Below are 21,089 nucleotides of genomic sequence, written 5' to 3' on the forward strand. Positions count from 1 at the left end.
ACTGAGAAAGGAAATTACATTGAACAGGGGGGTTTTAACTGGGAGATATTGGATAATAATTGGATAAAAAGAACAAGGTAAATAGCGAAGTACGAGAGAAAGAGAAAGCAAGCATGGATAACTTAAATTGGAAAGATATGGATTTAAAATTACATATGTGAACTTATTTACAAAGTTGGGGGGAGAGGTGAGGGGAGAGGGAAAGGGGGGAGAATATATGCGAAAGAGGAGGTAAGGATAAGGGAGGGATTTAAAAGGTAAGGAAAGCGGGGAAGGGGAAGGCTGTAGAGGCTAATGGTGGGGAGAGGGGGGGGGGAGTGGAGGGAGAGCATGGGGAGTACTGGAAGGGTTACCAGGGTGGTAAAGGTGGGCAGGGCTGTGTATAGAATGCAGAATCCTGCATGCGTTTAGCCCCTGTTTGGCCGCGCGTTTTCGACGCGCTATTTTTACCCCTTATACAGTATGGGGTAATAGCACCCGCAACGTGCAAATGCATGTTAATGAAAAGGAATGTAGTTATCTTTGAAGATATGAACATTTGTGGGGGAAAAGTGAGGTGTAAGAGCCTCTTTTGATATTTTGTATTTGGGATGGGATGTGGATGTGCAGTTGAATTTGATGAATAAAATATTTTTGGGAAAAGAAAATGTATCCTCCTATATAGACGGTATATTAATAGTGTGGGAGGATTTCATATGAATATAATAATACTGTCTGACATTTTGGAAACTATATATCTATATCTGTTGCTTATTGCGGCGGTTACTACCCCTACTACCTCTAACTAATCAAGCTAGATATTTCACTTGGATGCAGCTCCATCACCGCTCTCTACATTAATGGCGGGGGTGGAAGGGAATTAGAACCAAGAGCTAAGAGAAACAGATAAGTATGGGAGAAGAAATGAGGGAAGCTTGCTGGGCAGACTGGATGGGCCATTTGGTCTTCTTCTGCCGTCATTTCTATGTTTCTATGTTAGAATGTAAATGGGTTTTGGTAGGAAGCAGGTTATATATGAGATATAGAAAACATGCTTTCTGCAGGTGCTTGTTGCCAATAGATACCTTGATGTTACCTTGTGATCCTCTCTGCAGACTTTTCGTGAGGACCTAGAAACTCTTATTCAAGATCAGATGAAGAAGGGCAAAAACCCAACTGGTTTGCTGGCTTTGCAGCAGATTGCTGACTATGTCATGGCAAATTCCTTTGCAGGCTTTAATTCATCTCCACTCAGTAAGTAACATTTAAATGGCTACAATTTCTTAATCATGTGTTAATATGGGACTTTTGTATTCAAATGTATTCAATGTATATCTTACTTAAAATTATTTTTATAGCGCATACTCACGCAATTTTTAACTCTTTCTCTGGGACCTCTAAAGATTTTCGTTTCCAAATTCACACTGGAACAATCACATTTTTAAGAATTTTTTAAATGTGTTGGTCTCCGTCTGGATTCTCAGATCTTGGGACGTGTTGTTCTAAGTGATTGGAGCAGCCACTGAGAGAGTGCAGCCTCTTATCTCGCCGATAAGTGCCTGTCTGATGGAGGGAATTTGTAGCGAAGAGATCTAGATGGAATACATACACTCAAAGCCACCCCTGACCAGGGAATGTTTGTACTCAGTCTGTGCTTGGACAGAGAGCCAGCATTGGAGAAATATGTTCACATTTTCTACCATTAGTGAGTGGCATAGCAGCTGAGTTTTGCAGCAGCTGCAGAGCCCACAATGAAGACTTAGGAAGTCCCAGATACAGAGAATTAGAATAATCTTTGCTAGACAGTAGCAAAGATTGTGGTACTGCCGCAAAGAAGCTATGGAAAGTGTGTTAATAACTGTCTGCTAAAACTTGACATGCCACATATGTGTGTACATATATATATATAGAGAGAGAGGGCTAGAGATACTTACGTACACATCTAGGAGTTCATATTTCTATCCTTAAGATCTTTGACAGAGAGCGCTCCATGGGTTGGCTGGCAGCAGCACTTGTGCACCTGTACGTAGAGAGCTGGCCTTCCACATACAGCAGGGCTCTGCACATTACAGATAACAAGGGAAGGAGGGAGAACGAAGGTGCAGCTGATACAGAAGTGACGCTGAACATTTTGATAAGCAAAGGGACCTGAATTGCTAAGGGCGCTATCATTGAGAAGTGGAGATACTAAATTGTGAAATTTGCTTTTGTCCTTTGTTTGCCTGAGACCGGATTAGCAGAGCCTGACTCGTATTATCCCTCAACTGCGTCCTTCTGATTATAGTTTCTTTTCGTGTGTCGGGAACGATAAGAGAGGTATAGTAACGGTAATAGTTTGAGTTAATATCTTCACAAATTGTTTACTCAGCCTTTTGGCTCAGACTTTATGCTTGTCAATGTAAAAAATATTAATAAAGTTTTTTGGGTTTTTTTGCTTTTTTCTTGCACCATGTGAGTTAGTCATCTTCACAAGTGTTATTTGATAAACTTGTTAAACTGTCTTTTTTCCCCTCGCTTAATTATTTTGGGTAATGTTTATTTACATCCCAAGCCATTATCCTGTGGCGGGAGAGGCAACTCCAGTTCTCGAGTGCCGCATGCTGGTCAGGTTTTCAGGATGTCCACACTGGATGTACTTTTGCATTTATTTAATTCTTTAATTTAATTATTTAATTTATTTATTTCTCTGCCTTTATTTAATCTAGTCTATTAATTGCCTTATTTATTTACTTAAAGTTGAGCTTAGTTTTTGGTTTTACCTATTTATTTAGATCAAGTGTTTTTTTCTTGTTTCAAGTCTTGTTCAATGTAAACTGTTCCATGTAAACTGTTCTATGTAAACTGCCCCCCGGCAGTAGTTCTTCTGTTAACTGTGAACCGGAGTGATATGTATTGTATACAGGAACTCCCGGTATATAAAAACTATAAATAAATAAATAAATAAATTTATTTATTTTTTTATTTGTGCATTTTTATATACCGACCTTCCTCAAAAGATATCAAGTCGGTTAACAGTACAGCAAATACATCTCAGTTAACTCACAATAAAATAGACATAAAACTATACGTACATTAAAATAAGATAAAACATACAATAAAATTAATTCCTTATCGCAATTCTACGCAATTTTACGCATTATTTCTTCAACGAGTTCTATCATTAATACTTCAGACATTCAGCAAAATTCCTCAGCTCTTAGGATTCTACCCTGACCTCCATATAATAAAACTAATCCTCTTAATAATAAAACTATAGACTAAAAGTTAATAAAATTTAGTATCTTAATAGGCTATGGAAATAATCAACTACTTGCTTCATTGAACGCCTGCTCAAATAGCCAGGTCTTTATCAGTTTTTTAAACTTCTGAATGCTTGGTTCTGTTCTAATGTCTTGAGGCAGCGCATTCCAGATTTTGGGCCAGCCAGGGACAGGGTCCTTTCTCTGACTGAACTCAAATGCACTATTTTTGGTGATGGTATTGTAAGCAATGCTTTCCCCGAGGATCTTAAATTGCGGGCTGGAGTATGGATACGAAGAGATGCGTTTAACCATTCGGTGTTGCTACCATATACTGCATTTCATGGATATTCATTGTGGGTATCCTGAAAACCTGACTGTCTGACCTAATCTAATGGCTTGTCAAATGATTCCATTAGATGTTCAAGTGATTTTGGATTTAACCAGCTTGTTGCTGAGGCTGTGCAAGTTATCTTGGGTGATTTTAGGCTTTGTTTTTTGTTTGTTTTTTAATGATCTTTTAGCATCATGTTTAATATTTATGGCCCTAACTATTACTATTAGCTCTGTTGCATCTTGATTATAGTAATTCTCTTTACCTGAACATAAGACTTGCCATGCTGGATCAGACCAAAGATCCATCAGGCCCAGCATTCTGTTTCCAGCAGTGGCAAATCCTGGTCACAAGTACCTGGACCTTCCATTATCACTTCCTCAAGTCTTAGTTCAAAATGCCGCCCCTTGTCTGTTTGCTGAAATAGCAAAAACAAAACAGTTTGATCATCTCTCTCTAGCACTGCAGTCATTGCACTGGATACGGGTGCTGCAGAGATCTCCATTTCAGATCATGTCCCTGGATTTTAAGTCTCTTGCAGGTATGGCTCCAGGTTAATTTTTTTTTTATATAGTTTATTAAGATTTTTTTTTTTTTTTTTTTTTTAGGTTAAAAGTTTTTTAATAGTATTTTAAAAAGAGGTTGTGGCTTTTTGTAAACTTTATTTTTTTTTTTTTTGTATAAACAATTTTTTATTGGTAACCAGAAAAAATACACAATTCCACGACACATGCAAGATACATCAGAAAACATGTCAAAGGGTGGAATAAAAGAAACAAGCATTCAATCCAACAGCAGTGCTCACAAAAGCAAAACATCACAGCAACTGGTACCAAGATGTATATTCATAGTAACAAAGTCCCTATCCCCCCCCCCCCCCCCACGCCCTCCCTCCCCCCCAGGATCAGCCAAATAGACAGTCAAAGGGTAACCAAGGATAAGGCATTAGGTAAGTAACACAGAGCGCCCGAGATGGGTACAGCCAGAGCGACCAGAAGATGCATCATACCCAAAACAAGCAATGGATGTTAGCAACCCCCTCACTCCCTCAAGGTGGCAAGCATACATAGCAACACCCGTGTCAACCGTCTCCAAACGGCTATAACAAAGTGGAGTTCTGAGTGTCCACCCAATTGCTGTAAGGCTCCCAGATCTTTTGAAAAGCTGGCAGACGGTCCTGATGCAAAGCCGTAAGTTTATTCACGTGGAAATAGGAGTGTATGCGTTGTAAAATGTTAGCTAACGGGGGAGCATCGATTCGTTTCCAGTGAAGTGCTATCTCTGACCGCGTGGCAATAAAAATCTGCAGCAACAATCGCTGGTTGGACTTCGAGAGATCTGGGATAGGCAGTCCCAGCAGAGCATTCCATGGTTCAACTGTAAGCGGGTAATGCAGAATACGAGAAGCCCACTCAAAGACCTGCTGCCAACATGCGGAGACTTTAGGGCATTGCCACCATATGTGGTAATACGAGCCCTTAAGCGAGCAACCTCTCCAACACACATCAGGAATAGTGGGTGCAATCCTGTGAAGAGTCTCCGGGGTATAATGCCACCGATATATCAGTTTATAACAGTTCTCCTGGAGACCCGTCGAGATAGAGCACTTATGAGCAGCCGAGTAAATCTGCTCCCAGTCTTTATCATCCAATGGTGTGTGAAAGTCCGTTTCCCATAGTGTCCGGTGCTTTAAGCAGGCTAACTTGCGACCATTCAGAAGAGCATAAATCTTAGATATCACCCCTCGTAGTGAGGAGGCATGTTGACAAAACGATTCAAACAATGTACCCTTCACTCGTATGGTCCCGTCCCGCAATCCCCGATGCATAAAATGGCAAACCTGAGCATATAGTAGAAAATCAACATTATCCACATGTAGCAGTGTACCCAATTGTTCCCTAGAAACCATAACACCTTGATGACAGATATGGCCCACTTTATATACGCCTGCTTGAAGCCAGTGCAAGTGGGACAGCGGTCGCTCGTGGAGAGGGGTCACCACATCAAAAAATAAATGGGTCATCAACGAGAAACGCTCACGCCCAACCAGCATCCCCTTCCAGAGGGACCAGACTCTCAATGTGGTTTGAAGGGCAAATGCCAGATTCAGCGTGTCCCCCCCAGTAGGGAGTGGTTGCCATGGTACAGCATCGATAGGAAATCTGCCCAGCAGTGCCTGTTCCAACCGAACCCACTGGGGAACATCCCTGCTGCCGTGAAGTGCTACCAGCGCCCTCAACTGGGCCGCCCCAAAATACCATAACAAATTAGGTAGCTGCAAACCCCCATGGGATTTGGGTTGATAGAGGGTGGAGCGAGCCACCCTAGGAGGCCTGCGTCTCCAGATAAAGTGACCTAAAATTTGTTGCCAGTTGCGGAGAAGGTTTGGAGAAAGGTAAATAGGAATGGTGGTAAAGAAATAAAGAAAGCGGGGCAGGATGTTCATCTTAACAATAGCTAAACGCCCCATCCAAGAGTGAGAGAGATCCAACCATTGATCTAAATTACCCCGAATCTTATCTAGGAGAGGTTTATAATTCAAATCGTACAAGGACTCATTGCGCGGTCCTATACGGACACCCAGATACTTCAAAGAGGTATCTGCCCACTTAAAAGGAAATCGACTCTGCAGAGCCAGAACCTGGTCAGGGGGCAGAGTAAGATTAAGGATTTCTGACTTGTCATAATTGACTTTTAAGCCGGAGCGGGATGCAAATGCACTCAATTCATCCATGACCCCCTGAAGAGACCGGATCGGTGAGAGTAAACATAATATCATCTGCGAACAGGGAAATTTTAAAGCGAGACTTCCCCAGGGGAATGCCTGTAATAGCGTCCGTCCTTCGCACCCGGATCGCAAAAGGCTCCAAAAATATCGCAAAAAGGAGAGGAGAGAGTGGGCACCCCTGCCTCGTGCCCCGTTGGATAGGGAACGGAGACCCATATCGCCCATTAACCTTAACCCTGGCTGAGGGGTGTGTATAAAGCTGCCGAATCCACTCTATAAAGGAGCTCCCGAACCCCATGGCAGAGAGAGTGTGAAAGAGGAAGTCCCAGTGCACTAAATCAAATGCCTTTTCAGCATCCAAGGCAAGAAGCACAGCTGGGGAGCCTTCCCTATGCACCACATCAATAATGTCCACTATGCGGCGGACATTGTCTGCTGCCAGACGGCCTGGCACAAATCCCACTTGATCATTATGTATAATTTCCGGGAGAATCCCGTTTAATCGGGCAGCCAGTATTCTAGCAAACAGCTTAAGATCGATGTTGATCAATGAGATCGGGCGATAGGAGCTACAAAGCACAGGATCACGTCCCGGCTTAGCTAGTACAGTTATGCCTGCAGTGTTAGCGTCATCGGAGATACAGGAACCTTCCAACAATGCGTTGAAGGCACGGGTGAGTGGACCCGCCAGGTGAAGAGCAAGTTTACGGTAATAAGATCCCGTAAAGCCGTCCATCCCAGGCGCCTTCCCCACCTTCAACTTTTTGATGGCTAACAATACCTCCTGCTGCGTAATTGGCTTGTCCAGCATTGCCTGTTGCAAGGGGGTAATCTTAGGTAGATCAATGTCCGCCAAATACTCATAAATGGCAGAAGTGGAAATAGAGTCATCCCTGGAGTACAGTTGGGAATAAAAATCTGTAAAAGACTGGCGCACTTCTTCTGCAGAAGTGACCAGCGTCCCCTGAGCATTTGAAATCTTGGCCACTACTGTTTGCGCCTGCGCAACCCTCAACTGTCTAGCTAGGAGTTTGCCTGCTTTGTTGCTCCCTTCAAAGTAGTGCCTTTTAAGGAGAGGAAGGGAATGACTGATAGCTGCATCCTCTAGCGATCGGAGCTGGGCGCGCACTGCCACAATTTTCTGATAGATCCTATCTGATTTTGTACTACTGTGGCGCCTCGTCAAATCTGCAAGATCCCGCAATAGTATCACCCTGTTTGCCTCTCTCTCCTTATTACAATGGGCTGCCCGCGAAATACACACTCCCCGCATGACAGCCTTGTAACACTCCCAGACAGTAACAGGTGACATACCGTCAGTTTGATTATCGGAAAAATAATCACTAGTACATTGATTTAAAGTGGCCAAAAATGAGGGATCCTTAAGAAGGTGGTCATTGAGCCTCCACATTCGCGTGCCGCCCCCCGAATCACCCAATTGACAGACCACCCAGACCGGAGCGTGGTCTGACCATGTGATATTGTCTATATCAGTTTTGGTTATACGAGGTTGGATGGTAGCAGAGACAAAAAAATAATCTATGCGGGTATAGGTAGAGTGGGGGCAGGAATAAAAGGAATAAGAGCGAGAATGCTCATGCCTAGCCCGCCAGATATCAATCAGACCCCATTTATCCAGGACCTTGCGCCATGCGTCCCTAGCTTCCTTGTGCAGTGGGTTGCCTGAGCTAGAATCCCTATCCGGGTCCATAACAAAATTAAAATCCCCGCCCACTACTATCTCCCCCTCAGCGTGCCGCAGCAGCAAATTATACAAACGAGTAATAAAAGAAACTTGGCGCTGATTGGGGAAATAGACATTGAGGAGGGTAAATGTTTGTTTATCCACCTTAATCTTATTTAGAATAAAGCGTCCCTCAGGGTCAAGGACTGTGGATATCTGCTCATGAACAAAGGATGAGGAGTACAGAATACCCACCCCCACGTAGCGTTGGGTATGAGTGCTTGCAGCCCATATGGATACAGGGAAGCCTGAGAAAGCTAGCAGCCGCTCATGCTTCTGGCGAATGTGAGTTTCCTGGATGAAAACTACTCCCGCTGCTTGGCGCTGGAGTTCCCGTTTAAGGAGCTGCCGTTTCTGGGGTGAATTTAAACCCTTCACGTTAAGGGATACCAATTTAGTCGCCATAGGGTCTCACAAACCACCTCCTCGTACTCCTCATCCCCCACAACAATACCAACCATGCTGACCTCATACCTGGCAGAGCCCGTTCACATCCACCATTATCCATCCCAAACATCCCCATGTTCCCCCATGCATACAAGTAAAGTATGGCTGATCCTGAGTTTAGTATATCCTGAAGCATCCCAAACCAGACAGTGGGATACCAACCTCGAGAGGGCCTGAAATCTCCCCTGCCGAGGCAAAAACGTGCAAACCCCCCCCCCCCCCACCGGGTACATAGGCAGAATATTAGCAAACCCCCCCTAATAAAAACGCAAACAAAGAGACCATAGTTGAACCTGAACTGTGTAGCAAACAAAACAACTATAATCAAACATTGCTCAGCAAGTCGCAGGACCATCCCTGAGAAAGTAGAGAACTGTGGCAGTGCAGTCACTACTATTATGCGGCCCCAACAGGGAGCACCAGGCGTGCAAAAAGTACCAAACTGTAGCTGGTCATCCCTGTTCAGGCTCCTGGGATTGCAGACCCTCTGGCTGACGGCGGAGCCGTTTGCCGTCTTTCCGTGCCCTCTGCCATCTTGGGGCCGTGTCTCATGGAGGCGCGGGAGCCGCCATTTTAGGGGTAGAAAAGGTCACAGGCAGCTGAGCCTTTATAAAAACGGCTTTCGCTTCCTCTACATTGGTTAGGCGATATGAAACTCCCTGATGCTGAAAGGATAACCCGAACGGGTAAGTCCAGCGATAACGAATGTCGCGCTCCCGCAGAGCAGCAGTAACTTCGCGGAGCTCGAACCTTTTTTTAAGTGTGATGGGCGCCAGATCTTGAAAGAGGGAGATAGAACAGTTTTGCCAGGTAATGGCCTTCTGTTTCCTCGCTTCCATCAACACCCGCTCCTTAAGGGGGAAGCTAGTAAAACAAAGGACGATGTCCCTCGGTTGTTGGTCTCTGCGGGGCCCCAAAGCTCTATGGGCGCGCTCGAAGCTCACTGTTTCATTAATCCCCTCGGGGTTCGAAGAGTCGTCTGTTCCCTTCCGCAAAATGTAGCTACATATGCTGGCCGCAACCTGTCTAGCGTCCACAAAATCGGGGGTCTCCGGCACTCCCCGAATCCTTATGTTGTTGCGCCGCCCGCGATTATCTAGGTCTTCTATTTTATCTTGGAGGGCTTGCACTTCCGCCATGACTGCACTGTGCTGGGTCACCAGTGTGTTGATCGCGTCCCCGTGCCCGTCCACACGGTTTTCGACTTCGTAAACGCGGTTCCCCATAGCAGCCATGTCCTCTTTAAGATCGGCAACCGACGCCATGATATCGGATTTGTACCTCTTCATATCCGCTCGTAGTTCAATAAACCAGCGACGGGCCTCCTCCCGTGAGAGCGGTGAAGGTGGCCCTCCATGCTCGGTGTCCCCAGTGTCGGGCAGAGCCTCTCCCACCTCATCCGGCTCGGACGGTTCCAGATCTCGGCCCTCAGCGCCATCTTGGCCGGAATCTGCAGCAGATTTCCTGTAGGAAAATTGGCGGAGGTCCGTGGTGCGCCTCTTGCTAGTCATATTGCAGGATCGAGGTAATTGTCCTGAGTCAGAATATCGTTTTTTGGTCACAAAAATCAAGGTTTGCTGCCAAATATAGGGGTTGGAAAGCCCGGGAGGAGCGGAGCCGAGCCAACGTGCGTCCTCTCACATGAGATGCGAACAGCGCCCCCCAGTTTATTAAGATTTTTAAACATAATTACAATGTAAAAAATCAAAGAACTAATTTTGTTTGTCAGGAAATTATACATTCATACTTTTAACAAATAACAATCCACATCAAAATTTCTAGTCCACTTCATGGGAGGAAACATCATATAATTAAACCAAGGAAAAAATGTAATTTTAATTTACATTTATCTGGAAAAAACTACTTCTTGCAGTATTTACCTCAACCCCTTTCTTTATCCACCAGAAACGATTCCAGGCGGGAGGGATCCTGAAACACAAGTTTATTCTTCTGAAACACTCCCAAAACACTTACAAGGAAATTTAAGGAAATATGTTGCCCCTAAGGTTAAAACTCTGGGTTTTAAACTCAGGAATTGCTTTCTCCTAAGCTGCGTAGCACACGATACATCCGGAAAGAGTTGGAGTCTTTGTCCGCAAAACAAGAACTCCTTATTTTTGAAATATTTCTGTAAAATTGAAATGTTATCACTTTCTCTACAAAAAGTGACTAATAATGTTCCTCTTTGTGGTATTTCATCCAATGAAGATTCCAAGAAAGAAGTTAAATTTGGAGACTCTTGCTGGACAACGTCCATTCCTTCCTCTCCCTCCTGTCTCTTAATTCTGGTGTTTGATACATAATACATTTTTTACACAGATTTATCATCTATAGTTGATATAGGTAAATTTTCTACTAAATATTTTTTTTAACAATTCACGAGGTGATAAAAATCTGGTAATAGGAAAATTTAAGAACCTTAAATTCCTCGCTCTGTTTTCATTCTCCAGGCTTTCCATCTGCCCATGAATAACTAGGCCATCTTTAACAAAAGAATTATTAGCAGATTGTAAGGTTGTTATCTGTACAGTACCGGTTCTACTCACTTCCTCTATTTATTTCAACCTAGTATCATGAGAATCTAATACATTTTTAGTTTCAGTAGATGAACTATTACTCTGAGTCATAAAACCCAACATGGCCTTTTGCAACTCATTAATTGCCCTCCATACATCAACCAATGTTATATTATGGGGATCTATGGGATCTGAGACTAACAAGGCAGGTAAGTCAGACTGCCCGTAATTCGATACCAGATAATTTCCTTTTCATCTGGAGCATCAGGAAGTCCCAGCCAGCAGCTAGAATCTCAACCACGACTGGAAATGCTTGCCGCCCCCCCCCCCCCCAACCAATTCTAACTCAAGGAGATGTGGTTATAACTCACAATGGTGATCTATATTCCACAGAAGGTGGAGGTATAGAGGACTTGGGGGCTACAGGGGGTTCTGGACTCCAGGTTATTTTTTTTATCTGCTTTAGTTTATAATTCCCCCGCTTGTACTTTACAGTCTTCTGTATTAGATTGGCGAAATATAAATGTTTGAATAAATACAATTACTTTGATGTGTTGGTCAGATCACTATTTGATTTTGTTTTAGAGGGTTCCTTGGACCTAAGATTGAGAAGATTGAGACCTTTAAATCTAATTGTGGCCGTGTGCGACTTTTCTTCTAAACAGAACAACAAGTCGGCCGATGTGACTGCTGGGATCTGAAATTCTGAGTCAGAGCTTTAGATTCCGTTGCACCTGTGAAAGAACGTGCGAAGAGAGAGGCAAACAGAGCTCACTAGTTTACGGAGAGTCTAAGATCTATGAAAAAAAAGATGGGCATAGGCTGGAAAGAGTTTGGGAAACTAATCTCTCTTGAATAGCGTTGAGATTAGTTGTAAAAAAAAATCATCAAGAAAATACGAGGAGATTCTGAGTGCCAAGCTGGGTATTCTGTGCTGGATTTTCTTCCGTAAGTCTAGGGATCTTCTTAAGGCGCCATTGGCAGGAGCTAATCCGGCTTCCACTGCCTGCTGTGAGTTTTGTTCAGCTTTTTACAAAGAAAATTGCCCTGATAGGAGAAGACCTGGATGATGTCCCGGCTTTCCATATTATGGACATAAGAACATAAGAACATGCCATACTGGGTCAGACCAAGGGTCCATCAAGCCCAGCATCCTGTTTCCAACAGTGGCCAATCCAGGCCATAAGAACCTGGCAATTACCCAAAAACTAAGTCTAATCCATGTTACCGTTGCTAGTAATAGCAGTGGCTGTTTTCTAAGTCAACTTAATTAATAGCAGGTAATGGACTTCTCCTCCAAGAACTTATCCAATCCTTTTTTAAACACAGCTATACTAACTGCACTAACCACATCCTCTGGCAACAAATTCCAGAGTTTAATTGAGCGTTGAGTAAAAAAGAACTTTCTCTGATTAGTTTTAAATGTGCCCCATGCTAACTTCATGGAGTGCCCCCTAGTCTTTCTGTTATCCGAAAGAGTAAATAACCGATTCACATCTACCCATTCTAGACCTCTCATGATTTTAAACACCTCTATCAAATCCCCCACTCAGCCGTCTCTTCTCCAAGCTTTAAAGTCCTAACCTCTTTAGTCTTTCCTCATAGGGGAGTTGTTCCATTCCCCTTATCATTTTGGTAGCCCTTCTCTGTACCTTCTCCATCGCAATTATATATGCGGCGACCAGAATTGTACATAGTATTCAAGGTGCGGTCTCACCATGGAGCGATACAGAGGCATTTTGACATTTTCAGTTTTATTCACCATTGCCTTTTTAATAATTCCCAACATTCTGTTTGCTTTTTTGACTGCCACAGCACACTGAACCGACGATTTCAATGTGTTATCCACTATGACGCCTAGATCTCTTTCTTGGGTTGTAGCACCTAATATGGAACCTAACATTGTGTAATTAGAGCATGGGTTATTTTTCCCTAAATGTATCACCTTGCACTTATCCAACTGACTCCCTCACAGGCTTTCTGCTTCAGATATATTTTAAAAAGTTTTTACTGTGAGTTTTTGCCTCTACGGCCAACTTCTTTTCAAATTCTCTCTTAGCCTGTCTTATCAATGTCTTACTTTTAACTTGGCATGTATATGTTGGTGCGTATTTTTGCTTTTAGCTGATTGGAACTGGGAGCTTTTTTTTTTTTTTTTTTAATCCCAAATTAGAGTGAATTTTTGTGTGTCTGACCCATATCCATCTCGGCTGGTAAAATGAGCCAGAAACGATTTACCTGTTCCCCTCTCATTATTCTCTTAATTCATTATTGTGCGAGTTATGTTTTCCAAAAGTCCTGAAAGAGGCTGCTGTTAAACCACTCAATTGTTTTTCCTGGATCAAAATTTGGTTTTGGATAAATGCCAGTTTGGGTTTTGAGAGACTCCCGTAGTACTGAGCGTACTCTAGTAATAATGCTTGATTCTCTTCATCAAAATCTGGATCCAGGGGGTGGATGTTGCGATGGTCCTGTTGGACCTTATGGTCATATTTGATACGATTGATCATCGGATTCTGGTTAACCAATCTCTCTCTCTTAGGGTTTCTGTTTTGCGTTGATTCACTTCATATTTGAAAGGCTGCACTTCATCTGTAGGGACCATTGTTTTTTGTTCTTTTTTTTTTCCTGGGAATTTCAATGTTAGAACAAATCGGTAGAAAAGTGACTGTTTATAACACACAGGAGAAAAATCGATGGAAAAATCATTTCCCAGGAAAAATAAAATAAAACCTGAAAGTGAAGCTCCCTAGCCATCTGTATCTCTTACTTGTGCAGTCTCTCAGGGGGCCCTTCTTTCACCTGTTTCTGTTTAACTTCTATCTCTTACCATTATCTCAGTTTCTTCGAGATCTGGGCTTTTATCATACCCACCAGCTCCCAATCTCTCACACACATACACACTCCTTCACAATCTCCTCATAGGCTCCCTCTCTCTGGCACCCACACTCGAGCATCTCCCCCCCCCTGCTCTTTCACCTACCATGCATTGAAGTGAAGTATCACTTACTTGGTTTGGGGTAGTAACCGCCGCAACAAGCAAGCTACTCCCTGTTTTTTTTGTGAATGCAAATCCTTTTTTTCCACATTTCCTCTTGCCGTTGAAGCATAGAGCAATGCTGGAGTTGCGTTGACAGTGAGTATGTTTGTTGAATAAGGGTATATTAATCTTCAGGTAGTAGCCGTAATTCCTGCAAACTACCCCCATGCATCTCTTGATTTTGAAATCCCTGGTCCAGAAATCTGAAACGCAATAATCTACTCCACACTAAAAAGAAGGCAAGGGGGTAATCCCCATGGAGCAGCAGATACAGCCCTAAACACTTTGCTGGGCAGACTGGGGGGGCCAGTTTGGCCTTTATCTGCCATCATTTCCTGTTACTATAAGCCAGTGTCAACGTGTGTAACGTCTTTGAAAACTATCCCATGAAAACTGCCTGCACAAAATTACACTTAATGCTTTGTGCAGGGTACGTTTTTTTTTGCGAAAATTTGTGTATGCGTTAAAAAAAAAAAAAAAAGTTTGAAAATGATGCCCAAAAATGCACCCCTCGCCCCAGTGCACTTAAAATTTTGTACATACAAAGGTGTATGTGCATAGCTTTATGCATGTATTGGCCAGACACGTTTGAAAAGGGCCGAGTCTGTGGATAAAGCACTGTTTTAACTGCAGAAGTGAAGCATAGCAATAGAAATAGTCTGGCTGCGGACCTGCTTTGTTCCTTAAATGCCAAGAAAAACCATTTCACGTCGCAGCTCAGTATGCAGCCGTGTACAGCAAAAGCAGCAGCATGCTGTTCTTAAAAACTAGAATATCATCTGTGAAACCTCAAGAATAAAGAATTTAGCCTTAGAGAAGCTTGTTGCCAAGGTCTTAAATCATTAAAGTGTTTTGAGGAAACCATTATCTATTTATTAAAAATTCATAAGAGTGCCTGAAAGGTGCTGCAAATAACTAAATGCATCTTTTCTAGTTTTTCTTTATATCCCCTGCCAACTTAGATACGTTACTGGGGGAGTCGATATTTTCTTCTGTGGCAATGAGAGACAAGGTTTTTAAATAGTATCTTTATGACTCATTTTAATATCTTGTGTTTTCCTGTTTCAATAAGTTAATGTTGTGTGATGCAGGCTTGGTGCGGCTGCGTTCACACTTCCATGTGCACCAGCAGCAGGTAAATATCTAAACATGAGTAACGGCGCACCTGCCAAAACCAGAAATCTCTTCCTTAGTGCTACTAGAATTAACCCCATTGGGAATTCTACATGGTCTACATTTCAGAGGGATTTTTTATTTTGCACCAATGAGTGTGTTAAAGGAAGATTGTCAGCAGGGAGCTATTTAGCTGGCACAGGTTGAACAGGCTCACGCACATGCCAGGAAAGGAGAAATAAGAACACTACAGACACTGAAGTGCACGCCAGACAAGGAGGACTGCATTACTAAATTCTTACTATAAAGGATGCAGCGTAGCACCCAATTATACTTATCACCTCCTTATGCATCTCTCTCTCTCTCTCTCTCACCCTCTTGGCTTTGAATTCCTTGCACCTTGGCCAGAGGCAAAGTCCTTTAGGATGCCTTTGTGGACCAGGGTCGTCATTGTCACCTTAACATCATCTTCTGGATCTGCAAATGGAAGCTGGAGATCTGGCTGGGTTCCCACTTATTCCTTGTTTTATAGAAGTTTAGTCCATAGGCCAGAATGTCGGAGTCTATTGGCAGGTGGCCAAAGGTGTGGGGCCTTGTTGACCCTATTATGATTGGTGGATCCTAGGTAACGGGTGATGCGCCAGTTATCTACGCCTTTGCATCTGCATCCATTACGCAAGGCAAGTACTCGTGCAGCGTCCACCTTGTTTATATGCTAGGCTTCAGGGTGGTAGTGATGGTGGTGAACAGTAATTTTAGTTGATTATCAAGGGCTCCTTGTGGCCAGTGAGGTCAATTTCAGTTGTCGCAGAGTGTTGTGGAAAAGGTCCTTCAGCAAAGTCCTTTAGTATTTTTCCTGAGGCCTATGTTTGTTTCAGGTTCAAGGCCAAGAAAGGCTAGAATATTTTATTTCTTATCTTACCCTATCCTTAATATACTAATCCTCTTATTTTAATATCAGACCAAGCTCTGGCCTAAGAAGGGAAGCTGTTTATGCGTTATACCGTACAAATAGTGCCATCAGTGTTCTATACCGTACAAATAGTGCCATCAGTCTTCTTTGAGAAAAGGAGACTTGCAGGAATGAATGATAACTTGCAGCTTACTTCTTAATCAATTCTATTTTTATCCATACACTGGTTTCAAGGGGATCTAGATCCACTGCAGCTTTGTTTGCCCTTTGCTGTACCTTTTCTAGTTCTGCTATGTGGTGTTTTTTTTTTTGTTTTTTTTTAAGAGAGGGCAACCAGAACTGCGCACAGTTCTCAAGATATGGTCGCACAATAGGTATAGACAAAAGAATCATGGTGTTCTTCATTTTATTATCCATTCCCTTTTTAATAATTCCTAGTATTGCATTTTTTGCCTGCCGCCACACACTAAGCTGAGGATTTCAACTATTCACAGTGATGCCAAGATCCTTTTCCTGGGAGATTATTCCTAATGAAGAATGTAGCGGTGTGTATCTAAAGTTAGGGTTATTTTTCCCTTTGTGCATCACTTTGCCCTTGTCTACACTAAATTTCGTCTGTTATTTCGATTCCCAGCTCCCCAGTCTCGCAAGACTGCGGTTCCTTACAATCCGCCTGTTTTAACTATTTTGAATATTTTTGTGTCTGCAAATTTGATCACTTCACTTGTCCAGACAGACAAACAGGTAACCATGTTTTCCTGATCAAAGATGGGAACAATAGGATCCCTCATCTTGTGTCTGGAATTAGTCAGGTTGTGGGGTTGGGCCATCTGGCACGGAACCAGACAAAGAACCACTTATCTGGTGGGCTAGGAAAATATTCTGGCAAACAGGCTGAGTTGCTGCTTAGAGCCTCAAGACTGGCTCCCGAATCAGAATATGATGACAAGCATCTTAACTTACAGTAAAGTTCGCAGAAGAGCGGGCGAGTGCCCGCTCTCCCGGCACGCAGACAGGCCAGTGTCCTGTGTGCACGATTCAGTAAACTAAAATATTTAAATTAGGGCCGGCGGTAAAAAGAGGCAGCTGTCAGAGGGTTTGACAGCCGACACTCAATTTTGCTGGTGTCTATTCTTGAGCCTGCTGACAGCCACGGGTTCAGAAACCGGACGCCGGCAAAATTGAGCATCCGGTTTTCAAGCCGCGGGCTGATTTCAACTTTTTTTTTTAAAACTTTGTTCTAACTTTCGGGACCTCCAACTTAATATCGCCATGATATTAAGTCGGAGGGTGCACAGAAAAGCAGTTTTTACCGCTTTTCTGTGCACTTTATTTATTTATTTATTTTATTTTATTTAAGGGTTTCTTATATACCGAGGCACGTTTGCAAAACATCACCTCGGTTCACAATGTAACATAACTTAGCAACAAGCTTTACAATAATAACATTAACAGGAGGGGGTTAACAAAGGCAGGAGATGATAATACGATAAATATATACAAATGTACAAGTTGATTTTAACAAGGGGTTAAATAAAGCAATAAAGGATAATTAGCAGTGGAATGTAATAGAAGGGGGGAAGAAGAGGAACAAACCCAAGGTGGGTGTGGGTAGGGAGAGAGAATAGAATGGGCGAGGGTCAGTTGGGGTAGGGAGAGAAATAGAAAGTGCGAGTGTCAGGTGGGCAGTCAGGTGGCGGTCAGGTGGGCGGTCACTTTCCTGGTGCTGGCAGAAATTAGCGCCTACCTTTGGGTAGGCGCTAATTTCTGAAAGTAAAATGTGCGGCTTGGCTGCACATTTTACTTTCTGTATCGCGTGGGAATAACTAATAGGGCCATCAACATGCATTTGCATGTTGTGGGCGCTATTAGTCTTGGGGGGGCAGGGGGGGGGGGTTGGACACGCAACTCAGAGATCAAGAGACTGCATCTCATAGCTTCCCCTTAGCTGAGGCAGATTTGGTTTTCAGTCCTGGCCTATTAGGGAAGTCAGGCCTAGGTGATTAGGGAGCCATTCCTCTATAAATTTATACAACTTGGTTTAACATTGCATAAATCTTTGATATTGCTTTTGTAATTTTCCCTGCTTGATCACAGTAGCCCTCAAATAGTGATTTTCCTTTACATAGATCATCCTTCACTTTAGTTTGCGATAGTGTCGTAGTTGCAGATAGTTATTTTTATCTGTTAGCGGTATCTGATATTGCTCCACTACCTCTGTGAACTCTTTAAGTTTTCCCCTTTGCCATACATGTTCAATACTTGTACAGCCCTGGAGGGACCACCTTTTCGATAATCTCTGTGAATTTCCTGGGATGAACCCTTTGTTAAAGAAAATTGGTGATTTTAGATATATAATTCTGTCTCCCACTCCCTCTTTTTTCCAGTAATCCCAGATTTTTAGAGCGTGTGCAATAGTGGGAGCTATATTTTCTCAGGCATTCTCCTACTGTTGCTGGATAGCCACACTAAGAACGATGGCTGCCTTCCTGCTAAAAGATCTATTTCTAATTGCACCCACCTCTTATTGCTGCCGACCCAGTGCCAGTCGATGATAGAGCGCAGTTGCGACACTATGTAATATCGTAGTAGGCACGGCACACCTAGTCCCCCCTTGTCTTTTGTGAGACACATTACCTTACCACTTACCCTCGGGCGGCGTCGTTTCCAGATAAATCGGAAAAGCTGTTTCTGCCATGCTTTGAGTTCACTTTCTTTAATAGCTAGCGGTAAGGTTTGGAATAAATATCCCAATCTGGGTAACACATTCATTTTGATTGTGGAAATTCTGCCCAGCCAGGAGAGAGTGATCCGCTCCCACTTTTGTAAGTCATCCCCAATCTGTTTCCATGTTGGTTCATAATTATATTTAAAAAGTGTCTCTAAATCCGGTCCTATCTTTACGCCTAAATATTTGATTGTCTTGGGGACTATCTTAAAGGGAAATTTCTTTCTCAGCTCTTTTACCTCATTCCCTGTCAGAGTTATAGTCAATAATTCTGATTTTTCAATATTTAGTTGGTAACCCGATATTGCACTGAATCGCTCCAATTCTCCCACTAAATATGGTAATGAGTCTCGCGGGTTGATGATTGTGAATAATACATCATCTGCAAATAATGACAGTGTAATCGTGTTCTCCCACCCATACTCCGTTTATTTCTCGTGAGTGTCTAATATTCATAGCTAAAGGTTCTAAATATAGTGCAAATAGGAGTGGGGAAAGAGGGCAACCTTGCCTTGTTCCACGCTCAATTGGGCAGGGTTTTGAGTATCCTCCATTGACCTTGATACAAGCACTTGGATTAGAGATTAAATTCATAATCCAAATCAAGAAGTTTCTTCCCAAGCCCATTTTCTTTAATACAGAGAAAAGGTATTCCCAGTGGACCAGATCGAACACTTTTTCTGCATCTGTGATGAGCAGAACCATTGCTTGCTTAGTTTTCTGCGCAAACCAAATTAAATCTAGCACTCTCCTAACGTTATCAGCAGCTAGCCTACCTGGTACAAACCCTGTCTGATCCGGATGGATTAACTCAGGTGCTATGCTACTCAATCGAGTGGCCAGTATCTTTGCCAATATCTTGAGGTCCAGTTTGATTAATGATATGGGCCTATATAAGCCACACTGTGTTACGTCCCTACCTGGTTTCGCTAGTATGGTAATGCCTGCCGTATTATTAGCATCGTCAGCCAAGATTCCTTCTGCTAATAGGTTGTTTTTACGCTGCAGCCAAAGGGCAGCTAATCAGAGAGCTTAAGTGCTTATAAAAGCTAGCTGTGTAGCTGTCTTGCTCCATCCATTTGGAAAACAATCTCTCCGATGGATAAAGCTTTTAATTCCTCCCAGAGTCTATCCAACTGCATTGCCAGTCCCAGCTCAGCTCCCCTTTTATGCCTCAGTTCTAACTTACCCAACTGTTGCAGAATTTCCATTTGCCGTTTATTTTTTGTTTTCTTTACAAAGGAGGCCCGAGCTATTAATTTGCCCCTGGCAACTGCTTTGAAGCAGTCCCACAGTGTATTGGCAGATACCTCTCCATTGTTGTTCTCCACTAGAAATTGCCCCATCTCTGGCTCAGTATATTTCGGTATTCAAGATCATTGAGTAAGCTATCGTTTAGCCGCCAGAATCTTTCCCCTGTATGAAGACCCAATTTCTGTAGTGTGATTGTGATTGGGGCATGGTCTGACCATGTAATCGGTGATATCTGAGTTTTTAACCTCATTGGCGATGTCTTTATCTACTAGAAAGTAATCAATTCTTGAATATGTTTTATGAGCTTTTGAGTAGAACGTATAGTTATGTTCTGCTGGGTGGTATAATCTCCAGACGTCAATTAAATTCCAGTCCCTCATGAGATTTTTCAGTCCCCTCCTGTGTTGTCTGGTACAGGGTTGGTTTTTTTTTCAGGCTGGGGGACAGGACAGGTAGGGGAAGGGAGGGGGAAGGTGGGGGGGAGGGAACGGGGAAAGCCAGCTGGTCTCCCCGAGGGCTCAGTGCGCACAAGGTGCACTAGTGTGCACCCCCTTCCTTGCGCACGCTGACGACCCCTGATTTTATAACATGCACGCGCACAAATGTACCCCGCGCGCCTAACTTTTAAAATCTGCCCCATATCGCTCAGCCAAACGCACTGTTTAACCTGCAGTTGGATACACGTTTTGTAGGCTTACCCAAAGCCCCTTATGCTATAGGGGATTAGTGCCACAAAACTAATAGCGCTCATCACATGCAAATGCATGTCAATGAGGCCATTAGTTATTCACTCCACATACAAAAAAAATGTGCATCCAATCTGTACATTTTTATGCTCGGAAATTTAACACCTGCCCAGAGCAGGCATTCATTTCTGAGCACCCAAAAGGTTGTACAGAAAAGCAGAAAATACTGCTTTTCCATACATCCTCCAACTTAATATCGTGGCGATATTAAATCGGAGGAATGGAAAGTTTAAAAAAAAAATTCTTTTAAATTTAAAAAAAAAAGAGTGCTGGTGGTCAGGTTAGAGAAATGGACGCTCAGTTAACCA

General features: G+C 43.0%; 1 protein-coding gene across 1 annotated transcript in view; it reads left to right on the forward strand.

Annotated features, from left to right (window-relative positions):
* Window positions 1–21,089, forward strand: part of ADD3 (adducin 3) — a 379,802-nt gene that overhangs the window by 235,482 nt on the left and 123,231 nt on the right. Inside the window, 1 exon segment of the mRNA XM_029610347.1 lies at window positions 1,095–1,233. Coding sequence (XP_029466207.1) covers window positions 1,095–1,233 — 139 coding nt within the window.

This window comes from Rhinatrema bivittatum, chromosome 7 (assembly GCF_901001135.1).
Source record: "Rhinatrema bivittatum chromosome 7, aRhiBiv1.1, whole genome shotgun sequence".
NCBI classification, from domain to species: Eukaryota; Metazoa; Chordata; class Amphibia; order Gymnophiona; family Rhinatrematidae; genus Rhinatrema; species Rhinatrema bivittatum.